Source organism: Salmo salar, chromosome 09 (assembly GCF_965601325.2).
Source record: "Salmo salar chromosome 09, fSalSal1, whole genome shotgun sequence".
Lineage (NCBI taxonomy): Eukaryota > Metazoa > Chordata > Actinopteri > Salmoniformes > Salmonidae > Salmo > Salmo salar.
This window is the reverse complement of record NC_138299.1, coordinates 117,782,783-117,802,069: the sequence shown is the minus strand read 5'-3', so window position 1 is coordinate 117,802,069 and position 19,287 is coordinate 117,782,783. Positions and strand designations below refer to the sequence as shown.

Here is a 19,287-nt window from a genome sequence, read left to right as displayed (position 1 = left end):
TTCCATGCTGTTTAAAGGCACAGTCAACTTAGTGTATGTAAACTTCTGACCCGCTGGAATTGTGATACAGTGAATTATAAGTGAAATATTCTGTCTGTAAACAATCGTTGATAAAGTTACTTGTGTCATGCACACAGTAGATGTCCTAACCGACTTGCCAAAACTATAGTTTGTTAACAAGACATTTTTGGAGTGGTTGAAAAACGAGTTTTAATGAATCCAACCTAAGTGTATGTAAACTTCCGACTTCAACTGTATACATATATTTTTATATTTTTGTATTATTATTTTATTTTCTCCCCTATTTCGTGGTATCCAATTGGTAGTTACAGTCTTGTCACATATCTGTAACTCCTGTACGGACTCGGTAGAAGCAAAATTCAAGAGCCGTGCGTCCACCAAAATACGACCCCACCATGTCGCACTGCTTATTTGACACAATGCTCGCTTAACTCGGAAGCCAGCCGCACCAATGTGTCGGAGGAAACACTGTACACCTGGCGACCATGTCAGCATGCATGCACGCAGTCCGCCACAGGAGTGATGGGACATGGACATCCCGGCCGGCCAAACCCTCCCGTAACCCAGTCGACGCTGGGTCAATTGGGTGCCGCCTCATGGCTCTCCCGGTCGTGGCCGGCTGCGATGGTCTGGGGTGTGAGGGTGTATTATGTGGTGAGTGAGTTGTGATTTGAGAACAGTGGTGTCTATGGCACTGCATTATGCCAGTCTGACTGGCACAACAGGAAGCTCATCCAAGCCTGGCTCACATTACATCATTAAGAGGGCAGCAAAATTAGGTCACAGGGTTATCCAATAGAACACCACGCTCTGACAACAGACCAAAGGGTGATGGGCGGAGGGTGTAGTTGAATAGAATAATACATTTGTGTTTTTGCTGTCTTTTATTCCCGCCAGCTCCCACACGCAGTTTGATGTTTAAATTCACGAGTGTTGTCCTGGAGGCAGAACTGAGTGATTTCCCCTTAGGCTAGCTTCAAAGTCAGAATTGTCTATATTGTAGAAATGAATAAAAAACATTTTGCTTTTCGGTATTAATTTAAGGTTAGGCATTAGGTTTAGCAGTGTGGTTAAGGTTAGGTTTAAAATCTGATTGTATGACTCGTGACCACTCTGCAGAGCTGCCTCCAGAACAAGATTCATGACGAAAAACTCAAACCTGCCTCTCTCACACACACACACACGCGCACACGCACAAACATACACATGTATGTATCTCTGGGTGATGTGTACTGTACATGCTACAGTGTGGTGCTGGTGTGATGCCACTCTGTGTGTTACTATCTCCAGTGCAGGTGAGCAGGCCAGTATGTGTGGATGTGCCCTCAGAAACAGAGGCGGTTGTTGGGAACCCCATGAAACTGACCTGCATCTCATGTATGAAGAGAGAGGAGGTCAACGCGGAGACACGTGTGGACTGGTACTACATCCCACCTGACAAAGAATCCATCCCTGTAGGTCTCCTCCATCTAACATCCATTTGCACAAACACAAACTTCTACATTTTCATTACAAGTATTTCACCTGACAGGACCAGCAGTATTTCCTGACCATGTGTCCTGACCAGGAATGATTGCCTATAACTTTTTCCTGGTCAGGCTGTATGGTCCACAAATACTTTGAATTATGAGGGAAAAATCTGGCAAAGGTAGCTAACAACGATGGGTGTGTGTTTCCTTGCTACGTTGCCCCCTCAGATCTACCTGTTTGATGGACAACCCAGGGAGCTAGAGGGACCTTGGAGGGGTCGCCTGATGTGGAATGGAAGTAAAGACCTGCAAGAACTCTCCATCAGTATCATCAACGTCACAATGAACGACACGGGCACCTACAAGTGTGTGGTCTTCCGACAGTTTGAGTTTGACTGCTACTCTCCCTCGGTTACCAACAGTCTGGTAATCAACCTGGTGGTCAGAGAGGAAGGTAAGATTACTTCCTGTTTTGTAATTGTACTTCCTGTCCTTTCAAGCTCCTTGCTGGAGGCTTAACTATCTGTGGTTTGTAATGTGTGATTTGCGTATTTATATGTGCTTTACCCATAAACCTTATTCTTGTTGCCAATGTATTATTTTGTCTTAGGTGCTAATAGGTATGTTAATCTTATTTACAATTTTCATGAAATGTTTTTAATAGTTGTATTGTATGAGTAATTGTGTGTTTTTGTTCTGTTTTTATTATCAAAGCTCAATTGAAGGCCTCTTATAGTAAGGGAGGGTTTCTTCTAACCATCTACTTCAGTATCTATTATAGGGGGTAATGTACATCATTTGGTTTCCATTTACTGGATGCTTGCTGGATGTTCACCTTACTCATAAATACTATTTAATAGGTATATTTGCATATAGTTATTCCTACATTCACTTTACAATACCTCTATCTGCCTATCTATTGTGAACTGCTGGGGTTCATACAGTGACTTCGGAAAGTATTCAGACCCCTTGACTTTTTTCACATTTTGTTATGTTACAGTTTTATTCTAAAATGTATTAAATATTTTTTTTCCCTCATCAATTTACATACAATACCCTACAATGACAAAGCAAAAACAGGTTTTTAGAAATGTTTGCTAATTTATAAAACCTAAATAAACAGAAATATAATATGTAAGTATTCAGACCCTTTACCTTTGGCAGCGATTGCAGCATTGAGTCTTCTTCGGTATGACGCTACAAGCGTGGCACACCTGTATATTGGGAGTTTCTCCCATTCATCTCTGCAGATCCTCTTAAGCTTTGTCAGGTTGGATTAGGAATGTCGCTGCACAGCTATTTTCAGGTCTCTCCAGAGATGTTCGATCGGGTTGAAGTCCGGGCTCTGGCTGGGCCACTCAAGGACATTCAGAGACTTGTCCCGAAGCCACTCCTGCATTGTCTTGGATGTGTGCTTAGGGTCGTTGTCCTGTTGGAAGATGAACCTTCACCCCAGTCTGTGGTCCTGAGTGCTCTGGAGCAGGTTTTCATCTAGGATCTCTCTATACTTTGCTCCGTTCATATTTCCCTCTATCCTGCCACCACCGTGCTTCACCATAGGGATGGTGCCAGGTTTCCTCCAGACGTGACACTTGCCATTTAAAAAAATATATATATTTCACCTTTATTTAACCAGGTAGGCCAGTTGAGAACAAGTTGTCATTTACAACTGCGACCTGGTCAAGATAAAGCAAAGCAGTGCTACAAAATCAACAACACAAAGTTACACATAAACAAACGTACAGTCAATAACACAATATAAAAAAATATATGTACAGTGTGTGCAACTGTAGAAGAGTAGGGAGGTAAGGCAATAAATAGGCCATAGAGGCGAAATAATTACAATTTAGCATTAACACTGGAGTGATAGATGTGCAGATGATCATGTGCAAGTAGAGAAACTGGGGTGCAAAAGAGCACGAAGATAAACAACAATATGGGGATGAGGTAGTTGGGTGTGCTATTTACAGATTGGCTGTGTACATGTACAGTGATCGGTAAGCTGCTCTGACCGCTGATGCTTAAAGTTAGAGGGGGAGATATAAGTCTCCAGCTTCAGTGATTTTTGCAATTTGTTCCAGTCATTGGCGGTAGCAGAGAACTGGAATGAAAGGCTGCCAAAGGAAGTGGATGACCAGTGAAATATACCTGCTGGAGCGCGTGCTACGGATGGGTGTTGCTATGGTGACTAGTGAGCTGAGATAAGGCTGGGCTTTACATAGCAAAGACTTATAGATGACCTGGAGCCAGTGGGTTTGGCGACGAATATGTAGTGAGGTCCCACCAACAAGAGCATACAGGTCGCAGTGGTGGGTAGTATACGGGGCTTTGGTGACAAAACGGATGGCACTGTGATAGACTGCATCCAATTTGCTGAGTAGAGTGTTAGAGGCTATTTTGTAAATTACATCGGAGAAGTCAAGGATCGGTAGGATAGTCAGTTTGGCAGCATGAATGAAGGAGGCTTTGTTGCGAAATAGGAAGCCAATTCTAGACTTAACTTTGGATTGGAGATGTTTTATGTGATTCTGGAAGGAGAGTTTACAGTCTAACCAGACACCTAGGTATTTGTAGTTGTCCACATTATCTAAGTCAGAACCGTCCAGAGTAGTTATGATAGTCGGGCGGGCGGGTGCGGGCAGCAATCGGTTGAGGAGCATGCATTTAGTTTTACTAGCATTTAAAAGCAGATGGAGGCCATGGAAGGAGTGTTGTATGGCATTGAAGCTCGTTTGGAGGTTTGTTAACACAGTGTCCAAAGAAGGGCCAGATGTATACAGAATGGTGTTGTCTGCATAGAGGTGGATCAGAGAATCACCAGCAGCAAGAGCGACATCATTGATATATACAGAGAAAAGAGTCGGCTCGAGAATTGAACCCTGTGGCGCCTCCATAGAGACTGCCAGAGGTCCGGACAACAGGCCCTCCGATTTGACACACTGAACTCTATCTGAAAAGTAGTTGGTGAACCAGGAGAGGCAGTCATTTGAGAAACCAAGGCTATTGAGTCTGCCGATAAGAATGGGGTGATTGACAGAGTCGAAAGCCTTGGCCAGGTCGATGAAGACGGCTGAACAGTACTGTCTTTTATCGATGGCGGTTATGATATCGTTTATGACCTTGAGCGTGGATGAGGTGCACCCATGACCAGCTCTGAAACCAGATTGCATAGTGGAGAAGGTACTGTGGGATTCGAAATGGTCGGTGATCTGTTTGTTAACTTGGCTTCTGAAAATTTTAGAAAGGCAGGGCAGGATGGATATACGTCTATAACAGTTTGGGTCTAGAGTGTCTCCCCCTTTGAAGAGGGGGATGACCCCGGCAGCTTTCCAATCTTTGGGGATCTCAGACGATACGAAAGAGAGGTTGAACAGGCTAGTAATAGGGGTCGCAACAATTTCAACGGAAAATTTTAGAACGAGAGGGTCCAGATTGTCTAGCCCAGCTGATTTGTAGGGATCCAGATTTTGCAGCTCTTTCAGAACATCAGCTATCTGGATTTGGTGAAGGAGAAGGGGGGGGGGGCTTGGAAAAGGTTCTGCAGGGGTGCAGAGCTGTTGGCCGGGGTAGGGGTAGCCAGGTGGAAAGCCTGGCCAGCTGTAGAAAAATGCTTATTGAAATTATCGATTATCGTAGATTTATCGGTGGTGACAATGTTTCCTAGCCTCATTGCAGTGGGCAGCTGGGAGGAGGTGCTCTTATTCTCCATGGACTTCAGTGTCCTAAAACATTTTGGAATTAGTGCTACAGGGTGCAAATTTCTGTTTGAAAAAGCTAGCCTTAGCTTCCTAACTGACTGTGTATATTGGTTCCTGACTTCCCTGAAAAGTTGCATATTGCCGGGGGCTATTCGATGCTAATGCAGAACGCTGCAGGATGTTTTTGTACTGGTCAAGGGCAGTCAAGTCTGGAGTGAACCAAGGGCAAAATCTGTTCTTAGTTCTACATTTTTTTGAATGGGGCATGCTTATTTAAGATGGCGAGGAAAGCATTTTTAAATAGCAACCAGGCATCCTCTACTGACGGGATAAGGTCAATATCCTTCCAAGATACCCGGGCCAGGTCGATTAGAAAGGCCTGCTCACTGAAGTGTTTTAGGGAGCGTTTGACAGTGATGAGGGGTGGTCCCATTACGGACCACAGACTCATTACGGACGCAGGCAATGAGTCAGTGATCGCAGAGGTGTATTTTGAGGGCAGGTTGGTTAGGATGATATCTGAGGGTGCCCATGCTTGCGGATTTAGGGTTGTACCTGGTAGATTCCTTGATCATTTGTGTGAGATTGAGGGCATCTAGCTTAGATTGTAGGATGGCCGGGGTGTTAAGCATGTCCCAGTTTAGGTCACCTAACAGTACCAACTCTGAAGATAGATGGGGGGCAATCAATTCACATATGGTGTCCAGGGCACAGCTGGGGGCTGAGGGGGGTCTATAACAAGCGGCAAAGGTGAGAGACTTGTTTCTGGAAAGGTGGATTTTTAAAAGTAGAAGCTCGAATTGTTTGGGCACAGACCTGGATATTATGACAGAACTCTGCAGGCTATCTCTGCAATAGATTGCAACTCCGCCCCCTTTGGCAGTTTTATCTTGTCGGAAAATGTTGTAGTTGGAGATGGAAATATCAGGATTTTTGGTGGCCTTCCTAAGCCAGGATTCAGACACGGCTAGGACACCCGGGTTGGTAGAGTGTGCTAAAGCAGTGAATAAAACAAACTTATGGAGGAGGCTTCTAATGTTAATATGCATGAAACCAAGACTTTTACGGTTACAAAAGTCAACAAATGAGAGCGCCTGGGGAATGGGAGAGGTGTTGGGCGCTGCAGGGCCTGGGTTAACCTCTACACCAGAGGAACGGAGGAGGAGTAGGATAAGGTTACGGCTAAAGGCTATAAGAACTGGTCGTCTAGTGCGTTCGGAACAGAGATTAAAAGGAGCAGATTTCTGGGCGTGGAAGAATAGATTCAAGGCATAATGTACAGACAAGGGTGTGGTAGGATGTGAGTAAAGTGGAAGTAAACATAGGCATTGAGTGAAGATGAGAGAGGTTTTGTCTTTAGAGGGACCAGTTAACCTCTCTTGGGTAGGGGGCAGTATTTTGAATTTTGGATGAATGAGGTGCCCAATGTAAACTGCCTGTTACTCAGGCCCAGAAGTATTGGATAGAAAACACTCTAAAGTTTCCAAAACTGTTCAAATAATGTCTGTGAGTATAACAGAACTGATATGGCAGGCGAAAACCTGAGGAACATCCATCCAGGAAGTGGCATTCTTTTGAATTGAGTGTTTTTCCATTGAAAGCCTATCCACCATATAAATGGATGGGACCTAGATTGCGGTTCCTAGATGTCAACAGTCTTTAGACATTGTTTCAGGCTTTTATTTTGAAAAATGAGTAAGAATGACAACATTTTCTGAGTGGTCGGTCGAATAAACCAGAGTTTTTTTGCACGTGCGACCGGGAGTGCGCCCTCCGTTCTTTTTCTTTTGTATTGAATACGCTATTGTGCGGTTGAAATATTATCGATTATAAAGAAAATAGACAACCTGAGGATTAATAAAAAACATCGTTTGACATCTTTGACATGAGCGGAAATGGAGGAAAACTCGCCTCCCTGCGGACCTGGCATCCTTTCACTCCCTCCTCTCTACATTCTCCTCTTCTGTCTCTGCTGCTAAAGCCACTTTCTACCACTCTAAATTCCAAGCATCTGCCTCTAACCCTAGGAAGCTCTTTGCTACCTTCTCCTCCCTCCTGAATCCTCCTCCCCCTCCCCCCCCTCCTCCCTCTCTGCGGAAGACTTCGTCAACCATTTTGAAAAGAAGGTTGACGATATCCGATCCTCGTTTGCTAAGTCAAACGACACCGCTGGTCCTGCTCACACTGCCCTACCCTGTGCTTTGACCTCTTTCTCCCCTCTCTCTCCAGATGAAATCTCGCGTCTTGTGACGGCCGGCCGCCCAACAACCTGCCCACTTGACCCTATCCCCTCCTCTCTTCTCCAGACCATCTCCGGAGACCTTCTCCCCTTCCTCACCTCGCTCATCAACTCATCCTTGACCGCTGGCTACGTCCCTTCCGTCTTCAAGAGAGCGAGAGTTGCACCCCTTCTGAAAAAACCTACACTCGATCCCTCCGATGTCAACAACTACAGACCAGTATCCCTTCTTTCTTTTCTCTCCAAAACTCTTGAACGTGCCGTCCTTGGCCAGCTCTCCTGCTATCTCTCTCAGAATGACCTTCTTGATCCTAATCAGTCAGGTTTCAAGACTGGGCATTCAACTGAGACTGCTCTTCTCTGTGTCACGGAGGCTCTCCGCACTGCTAAAGCTAACTCTCTTTCCTCTGCTCTCATCCTTCTAGACCTATCTGCTGCCTTTGATACTGTGAACCATCAGATCCTCCTCTCCACCCTCTCCGAGTTGGGCATCTCCGGCGCTGCCCACGCTTGGATTGCGTCCTACCTGACAGGTCGCCCCTACCAGGTGGCGTGGCGAGAATCTGTCTCCGCACCATGCGCTCTCACCACTGGTGTCCCCCAGGGCTCTGTTCTAGGCCCTCTCCTATTCTCGCTATACACCAAGTCACTTGGCTCTGTCATATCCTCACATGGTCTCTCCTATCATTGCTATGCAGACGACACACAATTAATCTTCTCCTTTCCCCCTTCTGATAACCAGGCGGCGAATCGCATCTCTGCATGTCTGTCAGACATATCAGTGTGGATGATGGATCACCACCTCAACCTGAACCTCGGCAAGACGGAGCTGCTCTTCCTCCCGGGGAAGGACTGCCCGTTCCATGATCTCGCCATCACGGTTGACAACTCCCTTGTGTCCTCCTCCCAGAGTGCTAAGAACCTTGGCGTGATCCTGGACAACACCCTGTTGTTCTCCACTAACATCAAGGCGGTGACCCGATCCTGTAGGTTCATGCTCTACAACATTCGCAGAGTACGACCCTGCCTCACACAGGAAGCGGCGCAGGTCCTAATCCAGGCACTTGTCATCTCCCGTCTGGATTACTGCAACTCGCTGTTGGCTGGGCTCCCTGCCTGTGCCATTAAACCCCTACAACTCATCCAGAACGCCGCAGCCCGCCTGGTGTTCAACCTTCCCAAGTTCTCTCACGTCACCCCGCTCCTCCGCTCTCTCCACTGGCTTCCAGTTGAAGCTCGCATCCGCTACAAGACCATGGTGATTGCCTACGGAGCTGTGAAGGGAACGGCACCTCCATACCTTCAGGCTCTGATCAGGCCCTACACCCAAACAAGGGCACTGCGTTCATCCACCTCTGGCCTGCTGGCCCCCCTACCTCTGAGGAAGCACAGTTCCCGCTCAGCCCAGTCAAAACTGTTCTGGCACCCCAATGGTGGAACAAGCTCCCTCACGACGCCAGGACAGCGGAGTCAATCACCACCTTCCGGAGACACCTGAAACCCCACCTCTTTAAGGAATACCTAGGATAGGATAAAGTAATCCTTCTAACCCCCCCCCCCCCCCTTAAAAGATTTAGATGCACTATTGTAAAGTGGTTGTTCCACTGGATATCATAAGGTGAATGCACCAATTTGTAAGTCGCTCTGGATAAGAGCGTCTGCTAAATGACTTAAATGTAATGTAAGTGTAAATGTTTGGACAAACCTTACCGGTACTATTTGGATCTATTCGTCTGCCTGTTGTGACCGCCTTTGAGCCAGTGGATTACTGAACAAAACGCGCCAACAAAACTGAGTTTTTTGGATATAAAGAGGGACTTTATCGAACAAAACTAACATTTATTGTGTAACATGGAGTCTTGTGAGTGCAACCATATGAAGATCATCAAAGGTAAGTGATTAATTTCATCGCTATTTCTGACTTTTGTGACTAATCTACTTGGCTGGAAAATGTTTGTATGCTTTTCAAATCAAATCAAATGTATTTGTCACATACACATGGTTAGCAGATGTTAATGCGAGTGTAGCGAAATACTTGTGCTTCTAGTTCCGACCATGCAGTAATATGTAACAAGTAATATAACCTAACAATTTTACAACAACTACCTTATACACACAAGTGTAAAGGAATGAATATGAATATGTACATAAAAATATATGAATGAGTGATGCCCGAATGGCATAGGCAAGATGCAGTCGATGGTATAGAGTACAGTATATACATATGAGATGAGTAATGTAGGGTATGAAAACATTATATAAAGTGGCATTGTTTAAAGCGGCTAGTGATACATTTAATTACATCAAGATGGCAAGATGCAGTAGATGGTGTAGAGTACAGTATATACATATGAGATGAGTAATGTAGGGTATGTATGCATTATATAAAGTGGCTAGTGATAAATTGATTACATCACTTTTTCCATTATTAAAGTGGCTAGAGTTGAGTCAGTATGTTGGCAGCAGCCACTCAATGTTAGTGATGGCTGTTTAACAGTCTGATGGCCTTGAGATAGAAGCTGTTTTTCAGTCTCTCGGTCCCTGCTTTGATGCACCTGTACTGACCTCGCCTTCTGGATGATAGTGGGGTGAACAGGCAGTGGCTCGGGTGGTTGTTGTCCTTGATGATCTTTTTGGCCTTCCTGTGACATCGGGTGGTGTAGGTGTCCTGGAGGGCAGGTAGTTTGCACCCGGTGATGCATTGTGCAGACCTCACTACCCACTGAAGAGCCTTACGGTTATGGGCGGAGCATCTGCCGTACCAGGCGGTGATACAGCCCGACAGGATGCTCTCGATTGTGCATCTGTAAAAGTTTGAGTGTTTTTGGCTGCTGCTCCTTCTTCACCACGCTGTCTGTGTGGGTGGACCATTTCAGTTTGTCCGTGATGTGTACACCGAGGAACTTAAAACTTTCCACCCTCTCCACTACTGTCCCGTCAATATAGATAGGGGGCTGCTCCCTCTGCTGTTTCCTGAAGTCCACGATCATCTCCTTTTGTTTTGTTGACATTGAGTGTGAGGTTATTTTCCTGACACCACACTCTGAGGGCCCTCACCTCCTCCCTGTAGGCTGTCTCGTCGTTGTTGGTAATCAAGCCTACCACTGTAGTGTCGTCTGCAAACTTGATGATTGAGTTGGAGGCGTGCGTGGCCACGCAGTCGTGGGTGAACAGGGAGTACAGGAGAGGGCTGAGAACGCACCCTTGTGTGGACCCAGTGTTGAGGATCAGCGGGGTGGAGATGTTGTTACCTACCCTCACCACCTGGGGGCGGCCCGTCAGGAAGTCCAGGACCCAGTTGCACAATGACGAGTTTCGTGGGTACTATGGTGTTAAATGCTGAGCTGTAATCGATGAACAGCATTCTTACATAGGTATTCCTCTTATCCAGATGGGTTTGGGCAGTGTGCAGTGTGATGGCGATTGTGTCTTCTGTGGACCTATTGGGGCGGTAAGCAAATTGGAGTGGGTGTAGGGTGTCAGGTCCTTGACTAGTCTCTCAAAGCACTTCATGATGACGAAAGTGAGAGCTACACGGCAGTAGTCATTTAGCTCAGTTACCTTAGCTTTCTTGGGAACAGGAACAATGGTGGCCCTCTTGAAGCATGTGGGAACAGCAGACTGAGATAAGGAAGGATTGATTGAATATGTCTGTAAACACACCAGCCAGCTGGTCTGCGCATGCTCTGAGGACGCGGCCGGGGATGTCGTCTGGGCCTGCAGCCTTGCGAGGGTTAACACGTTTAAATGTTTTACTCACGTTGGCTACAGTGAAGGAGAGCCCGCAGGTTTTGGTAGCGGGCCGTGTCAGTGGCACTGTATTGTCATCAAAGCGAGCAAAAAAGTTGTTTAGTCTGTCTGGGAGCAAGGCATCGTGGTCCACGACGGGGCTGGTATTCTTTTTGTAGTCCGTGATTGACTGTATACCCTGCCACATACTTCTCGTGTCTGAGCCGTTGAATTGCGACTCCACTTTGTCTCTATACTGACGCTTAGCTTGTTTGATTGCCTTGCGGAGGGAATAGCTACAATGTTTGTATTCGGTCATGTTTCCGGTCGCCTTGCCATGATTAAAAGCAGTGGTTCGCGCTTTCAGTTTTGCGCGAATGCTGCCATCAATCCACGGTTTCTGGTTGGGGAATGTTTTAATAGATGCTGTGGGTACAACATCACCGATGCACTTGCTAATAAACTCGCTCACCGAATCAGCGTATTCGTCAATGTTGTTGTTCGACGTTATGCGGAACATATCCCAGTCCACGTGATCGAAGCAATCTTGAAGCATGGAATCCGATTGGTCGGACCAGCGTTGAACAGACCTGAGCGCGGGTGCTTCCTGTTTTAGTTTCTGTCTATAGGCTGGGAGCAACAAAATGGAGTCGTGGTCAGCTTTTCCGAAGGGAGGTCGGGGGAGGGCCTTATATGCGTCGCGGAAGTTAGAATAACAGTGATCTAGGGTTTTGCCAGCCCTGGTAGCACAATCGATATGCTGATAGAATTTGTTTTCAGATTAGCCTTGTTAAAATCCCCAGCTACAATAAATGCAGCCTCAGGATATATGTGGTTTGAACTTCGAATGAAGTTCTTTCAGGGCCGTCGATGTGTCTGCTTGGGGGGGAATATACACGACTGTGATTATGATCCAAGAGAATTCTCTTGGTAGGTAATGCGGTCGGCATTTAATTGTGAGGAATTCTAAGTCAGGTGAACAAAAAGACTTGAGTTCCTGTATGTTGTTATGATCACACCACGTCTCGTTAATCATAAGGCATACACCCCCGCCCTTCTTCTTACCAGAGAGATGCTTGTTTCTGCCAGCGCGATGCGTGAATAAACCAGTTGGCTGTACCGACTCAGATAGCGTGTCTCGAGTGAGCCATGTTTCCATGAAACAAAGAACGTTACAGTCTCTGATGTCTCTCTGGAAGGCAACTCTTGCTCGGATTTTGTCTACCTTGTTGTCAAGAGACTGGACATTGGCGAGTAGTATGCTCGGGAGTGGTGCGCGATGTGCCCGTCCACGGAGCCTGACCAGAAGACCGCTCCGTCTGCCCCTTCTACGGCGTCGTTGTTTTGGGTCGCCGGCTGGAATCCGATCCATTGTCCTGGGTGGTAGGCCAAACAGAGGATCCGCTTCGGGAAAGTCGTATTCCTGGTCGTAATGTTGGTGAGTTGACGTTGCTCTTATATCCAATAGTTACTCCCGACTGTATGTAATAAAACCTACGATTTTCTGGGGTAACATTGTAAGAAATAACACATAAGCGGGGCGCTGTCCTTAGATAATCGCATGGTATGCTTTCGCCGTAAAGCCTTTTTGAAATCTGACACAGCGGCTGGATTAACCTCTCTGGGCTAGGTGGGACGTTAGCGTCCCACTCTATTCAACAGCCAGTGGAATCGCGTGGCGCGAAATACAAATACCTCAAAAATGCTATAACTTAAATTTTTAAACATATGACTATTTTACACAATTTGAAAGATAAGACTCTCGTTAATCCAACCACATTGTCCGATTTCAAAAAGGCTTTACAGCAAAAACAAAACATTAGATTATGTCAGGAGAGTACCTAGCCAAAAATAATCACACAGCCATTTTCAAAGCAAGCATATATGTCAAGGTGAATGCACCAATTTGTAAGTCGCTCTGGATAAGAGCATCTGCTAAATGACTTAAATGTAAATGTAAATGTAAATGTCACAAAAACCCAAACCTCAGCTAAATGCAGCACTAACCTTTGATGATCTTCATCAGATGACACTCCTAGGACATTATGTTATACAATACATGCATGTTTTGTTCAATGAAGTTCATATTTATATCAAAAAACTGCTTTTCACTTTAGCATGTGATGTTCAGAACTAGCATACCCACTGAAAACTTCCGGTGAATTTACTAAATTACTTATCATAAACATTGACAAAATACATAACAATTATTTTAAGAATTATAGATACAGAACTCGTTTATGCAATCGCTATGTCAGATTTTAAAATAGCTTTTTGGTGAAAGCACATTTTGCAATATTCTGAGTACATAGGCTAGCTATTCAGACACCCGCCAACTTCGGGGCTCACTAAACTCAGAATTACTATTAGAAAAATTGGATTACCTTTGCTGTTCTTCGTCAGAATGCACTCCCAGGACTTCTACTTCAACAACAAATGTTGTTTTGGTTCCAAATAATCCATAGTTATATCCAAATACCTCCGTTTTGTTCGTGCGTTCAGGTCACTATCCAAAGGGTAACGTGCGAGCGCATTCCGTGACTTTAAAAATCTAAATGTTCCTTTACTGTACTTAGAAGCATGTCAGACGCTGTTTAAAATCAATTTTTATGCTATTTTTCTCGTAAAATAGTGATAATATTCCAACCGGACAACGTTGTATTCATTCAAAGAGGGAAAGAAAAAAATATTGAGGTCTTGTGAACACGCATCTCCAGTCTCTCTGTCACGTGGCAGTCCACTGACAAACTCTGCTCTTGTTATCTGCCCGGAGACAGGAGATGCGTCAATCCGGTTTCTGAAGGCTTTAGAGAGCCAATGGAAGCCTTAGAAAGTGTCACGTAACAGCACAGATACTGTAATTTCGATAGAGATGCAACAGAAGGACTACAAATTGTCAGACAGGCCACTTCCTGCTTGGAATCTTCTCAGGTTTTTGCCTGCCATATGAGTTCTGTTATACTCACAGACACCATTCAAACAGTTTTAGAAACTTTAGAGTGTTTTCTATCCAAATCTACTAATAATATGCATATTCTCGTTTCTGGGCAAGAGTAGTAACCCGTTTAAATCGGGTACGTTTTTTATCCGGCCGTGAAAATACTGCCCCCTATCCCAGACAGGTTAACAAGAAGTTAATCTTTAAGCCGATGTATAACACTTGTATGTTTTATGAATGTTTATTATGAGTATTTCTGTATTTTGAATTTCGCGCTCTGCAATATCACCAGATGTTGTCGAGGTGGGACGCTATCCGCCCCTTTTTTTCAATTTTTGCCTAAAATGACATACCCAAATCTAACTGCCTGTAGCTCAGGCCCTGAAGCAAGGACATGCATATTCTTGGTATCATTTGAAAGGAAACACTTTGAAGTTTGTGGAAATGTGAAAGGAATGTAGGATAATAACACAATAGATCTGGTAAAAGATAATACAAAGAAAAAATCAACCGTGCTTTTGTATTTTTTTGTACCATCTTTGAAATGCAAGAGAAAGGCCATCATGTATTATCCAGCCCAGGTGTAATTTATATTTTGGCCACTAGATGGCTACAGTGTTTGTGCAAAGTTTTAGACTGATCCAATAAACCATTGCATTTCTGTTCAAAATTCTGTATCAAGACTGCCCAAATGTGTGTAATTTGATTATTAATAACTTTCTATGTTAAATAATTGTGCACTCTCAAGCAATAGCATGGTATTATTTCACTGTAATAGCTACTGTAAATTGGACAGTGCAGTTAGATTAACAAGAATTTAAGCTTTCTGCCCATATCAGATATGCCTATGTCCTGGGAAATGTTCTTGTTACTTACAACCTCATGCTAATCGCATTAGCCTACATTTGCTCAACCGTATCGTGGAAGGGACTCCGATCCCGAAGAAGTCTGCCTCCTATATTGAGTGAGATTGACTTCACCTGGCTAACCGAACTAGCTGTAATGCCCACATATGGGACTGTTTATATTTTTCATTATGAGTGAATGGATAAATCAGAAATAGATTGCCACATACTGAAGCCATTTGAATTAGAATTGTCATTTCATTGCTAGTGGCGACAGGACAGTTATTTATTATGGCTGATATGCTGGGTCTCAAAACACATTGAGAATCTGTTCACCGTCCCATACAAACAAATAGACCTACATAGTTATCTAACTAACAAATAGTTATCTTTACAGCTCTATGCCTTATTCAGAAATCACATGATTGTAGAACAGTCTGTGCAAGATTTACAGTAAGTCTCTATCAAATCAATGCAGTTTAAATACATTGTCTATTTCTGTTGTCTTGCAGTGGTCAATCCAAACAGATGCGGTGTTGGTTGTGTCATAGAGATGGAAAGAGGGCACACCTATCTTTGCCATTCATCACTTCTGTGGCAGCATGGGCAGAACCATTGAGGGCTATATTAATTTAAAAGTAGTCAATGTCTTCTTCTTCTACTTCTATGAGTTTATTGGCGGTTTGTAATCAAACTAAAAGGTGTATACCTACACCTACTGTGTTCGAGTGTATAGTCTGAACAGGCATAAAGCTAAAGTTAATGATTTAACTGCCACCTGTTGAGCTTGAATCTTTGCTCAGAAGTATTTGCTGATCCCTTCTGCTGACTTGGATGAAATTCTGTTATCCTTCCTTGACCCATTGGTAGTCCCACCCAGTTGCCTACTTTAAAATGGTGAAAGCCTTTGATGGTGCTGCCAATGCTAAAACCGAGTTTGTAGCAAGTGTGCCCTATATCCATCTCTATGGGTTGTGTGTGTCTGTCTGGCAGCCAGTGACGACACCACTGCCCTGTACTCAGAGATCATGATGTATGTCCTGCTGGTCTTCCTCACCTGCTGGCTCCTGGTGGAGATGGTATACTGCTACAGGAAGATCTCCAAGTCAGACGAGCAGGCCCAGGACACCGCGTGAGTAGCTCTTAGCCATGTGTCTCATGGCTTTTTATCTCATAGGCTTGTCTTGTATCTCGTATCTTTGTATCTCGTAGCTTTGAATCTTGTAGGCTTGTATCTCTTAGCATTAGATCTCATAGCCTCATATCTCGCAGTCGTGTCTTGTATCTCGTAGTGTTATAACTCGTAGCCTCGTATCTTGAAGCCTCGTGTCTCGTAGTCTCATATCATGGCCTCGCCTCCATACTGAATGTACCAAGGCCAACTCTAGTCTTCTATAGTTGCTTTGCACCATGTATCTAGATGTATGCTGTAGGGCAATGATAGACGACTAGAGTTGGCTTCAGCACATACAGCATGGATACGATGCTAAGTGTCTCATACTATATGTGGAGTTTGGGCTTTACCCACAGTAGGCATTATTGACAATGTGGCGTAAAATTCCCTTTGCTGATTTTACGACTCCTTCAATAAATTGGGGTTAGTGAATATTTTGCATTTACTGTTAGGCCATGCAGTATCCAATGTATAGTTTGTGCGTTCTGTGAAAGAGTGTAATGGAGGTGTAATTGTCTGAGGGCTCATGCTGTCGGTCAATAGTAGTCGGTCAGCTATTTCAGTAAGTCGTCTTTCTGCTGAGGTCCCTGGATAGTTTGGAGCGCTCTGCTGACTCCTGTTCTGCCATTTTCAAACAACCAATTTAGTGCTCTGTGGATTTGCAGCCGGATCTGAAATTGACTTGTTCTGTGGCCAAGGCTTCCATATATTTCTGTGCTGTCAACTCCCAATGATTGGTGATGGTGCTGGGCAGTAGATGGAAGTCGGTACAGTGGATTGTGGGCCATCAAATTTCAACCTTACAATAAAGATATTGGGTAATATACAATGCATGTTTGAATCCAATGACACTATTCCTGTACCTTACACTGGAAGTACCAATAGTGCAGGATAGATGTACACAGAACTTACTTGGGAAATTGAGAGAATGTCTGAAGGCATCGATTGAGAAATGGGTTAAAATAATGCAATTCTGAATAAATGAAGAGAGTGTACACTGCTACGTTACATGGCTTGTGACAGTTGTTCCAAAAATGCTTTTTAAATGGACAACACTTTGCGCTCAGTCTAGAGGCAATGCCTAATGACCCTATGCCCAAGAATACCACAGTAAGTTTAACCACCGGTGGTGTGTTGCAAGGCGTGACCTCTGTCCGGTCTAGTGCCGACAGGACTTAGGGCTCTGGTAAAAAAAAGAATGCACTATATAGGGAATAGGGTGCCATTTGGGACGCAGCTTGGTATTGAGCTGTTTGAGCAGATAAACATTAGAGGCACACTGATGGCAGCCAGCCATAATATGTGAGTGTACAGGATAATGTACAGGATAGTACAGGATAATGCATCCATTTAAAAGGATCTGTAGCATGCATTACTGATCCTAAATCACATCAATCATGGACTGTTGGCTAGGAGACAGGATGATCTCCACCAGTTGCAAGTATGATTAACTGATTTCCTACCATTTTCCCACTTTCATTTGACCCGGTCCTCTTGAAGACTTTTTTCTTGTAGAATAATGGCTAGGAAATAGGCTAACTCATGGGTTGTGACAAAGTTGAAAGAAATCGATGTCATAGTTTCTTAGTCAATATCCAGGCTTATGTTCGGTATTGCTGTTGGCATGTTGTCATGAATAAACTGGAACATTCCCAATGATAATTTACCCCAATTGTCTCAATTGTTTTGCAATTGTCTCAATTGTTTTGCATTGACAGAGTTCAATAAGAAAAGCCCAATGAAATGTTCACAGTATGGTGCTCCATGGATGCACCACAGGATCTTAGATTTGCCTCTCTTTTTACCCATCTACAGGACAAACTACCTAGCCATTCCCTCAGAAAATAAAGAGAACCTGGGTGTTCCAGTTACAGAATAAAAGTGATTGTCTCACACCAATACGGTATTTTGAATGTGCCTCTCAATCTGATCTCGATCAGAACATCACTCTCCACTTCAACTCACGAGTCTCTTTCTGCTGCAAACGCATCCCCCATTTTCTTCCGTAAGACATTACTCACTCACACCATAGTAAGAACATTCCCTTCCTTAACCACTCATCTCTGTGCTTTATCTCCATTTACCATCAGCTCTTTCTCCCTCATAGTACTAGTACTAATATTAAAAGTCTACCTAATAGTGAAAATAATGAGAGGTGAAAACAATAGTTATATAAGAAATTCACTCTCCACATGATATTCTTTGGTACTTGATTTAAGTGTCATTTTCAAAGGGAGAGTGGCCCGATTACAACAGTGAAAGAAATGAGGCCTGTGAACACTCTGAACATACCCCCTGCTGTGTTCTCAGAACAGTGGACGGAGACATGTTTTCTTAGTATTGCTAAGGGGCTGTGTGAGGCACAATGGTACTTTCTGTTTTCTTTAAGTGGAAGAAAGTTTCTCGCAAGTTATTGTTTTACATTTCTGAATCTGTATTAGAATATCTGTTACTGTTGTACCTAATCTGAATTTTTCAACACATCAAGCAACTTAGTCTATCCTCTATTTCAGGTACTGACCAATGGTGTATCAAGCAGTTCATAGTCACCTGACGAATACAGACTGAACTCTTTGAAGGGAACATTCAGTGAAGATGTCGCAACGCCTCTCAGCAACCAGGAAACCTGCCAAGTGGAGTCCCCTTTGTCTTGGTCTTGTGGTGTGAGCTAGCCAAATACTTGAATGCTCAAGTATACTCTCCCTTCTTATTTCACTCTGACCCACTATATGCCAGACAGCAGTGATTTGATGATTAATAAGTTGTTTATGACATTTGAATGTCACCCACAGAAACAAAATTGTACCTACTGTTGCGGAGGACCAACCAATTGCTTCAAAGCAAATTACTTATACTTTTAAATGTGTGAAATGTTGTTGAAATGGTACACTGCACATCATTGGGTGCACATAAAAGCTTCTGGTACATTCATTTCAGTTCATTTTTACTCTACTGATAGAAAATGACGAGATTATGGGTCAACGTGCTCTTATACCACCGGTGTCTCGTCGTTATCTTTTTACAGAAATTGGATTGCGTAGCTTTTCAAGTTTACTTCACTCAAGTTGTTTGGTAAAATGAAATGTTTCATGCACAGTATGACTGTGGTTTATGATATGAACACTGAGTCCTCTCGCTGCTTCTTAGTGTGACTCCAAGGCTCCATTTGGCCTT

The 19,287-nt window shown here is 44.0% G+C and overlaps 1 protein-coding gene across 3 annotated transcripts in view; it reads left to right on the top strand.

Moving 5' to 3' along the window:
* Positions 1-19,044, top strand: part of LOC106612464 (sodium channel subunit beta-3-like) — a 33,335-nt gene extending 14,291 nt beyond the window's left edge. For 2 of the 3 annotated variants that reach the window (XM_045724334.1, XM_045724336.2), the window contains exons 3-7: positions 1,312-1,475; positions 1,719-1,944; positions 15,933-16,071; positions 17,929-18,016; positions 18,627-19,044. In XM_045724334.1, coding sequence (XP_045580290.1) covers positions 1,312-1,475; positions 1,719-1,944; positions 15,933-16,071; positions 17,929-17,992 — 593 coding nt within the window. In that variant the 3' untranslated portion in view covers positions 17,993-18,016; positions 18,627-19,044. The remainder of the gene's footprint in view (positions 1-1,311; positions 1,476-1,718; positions 1,945-15,932; positions 16,072-17,928; positions 18,017-18,626) is intronic. The other variant, XM_045724337.1, reaches the window with a different exon arrangement.
* Positions 19,045-19,287: the final 243 nt, after the last annotated feature.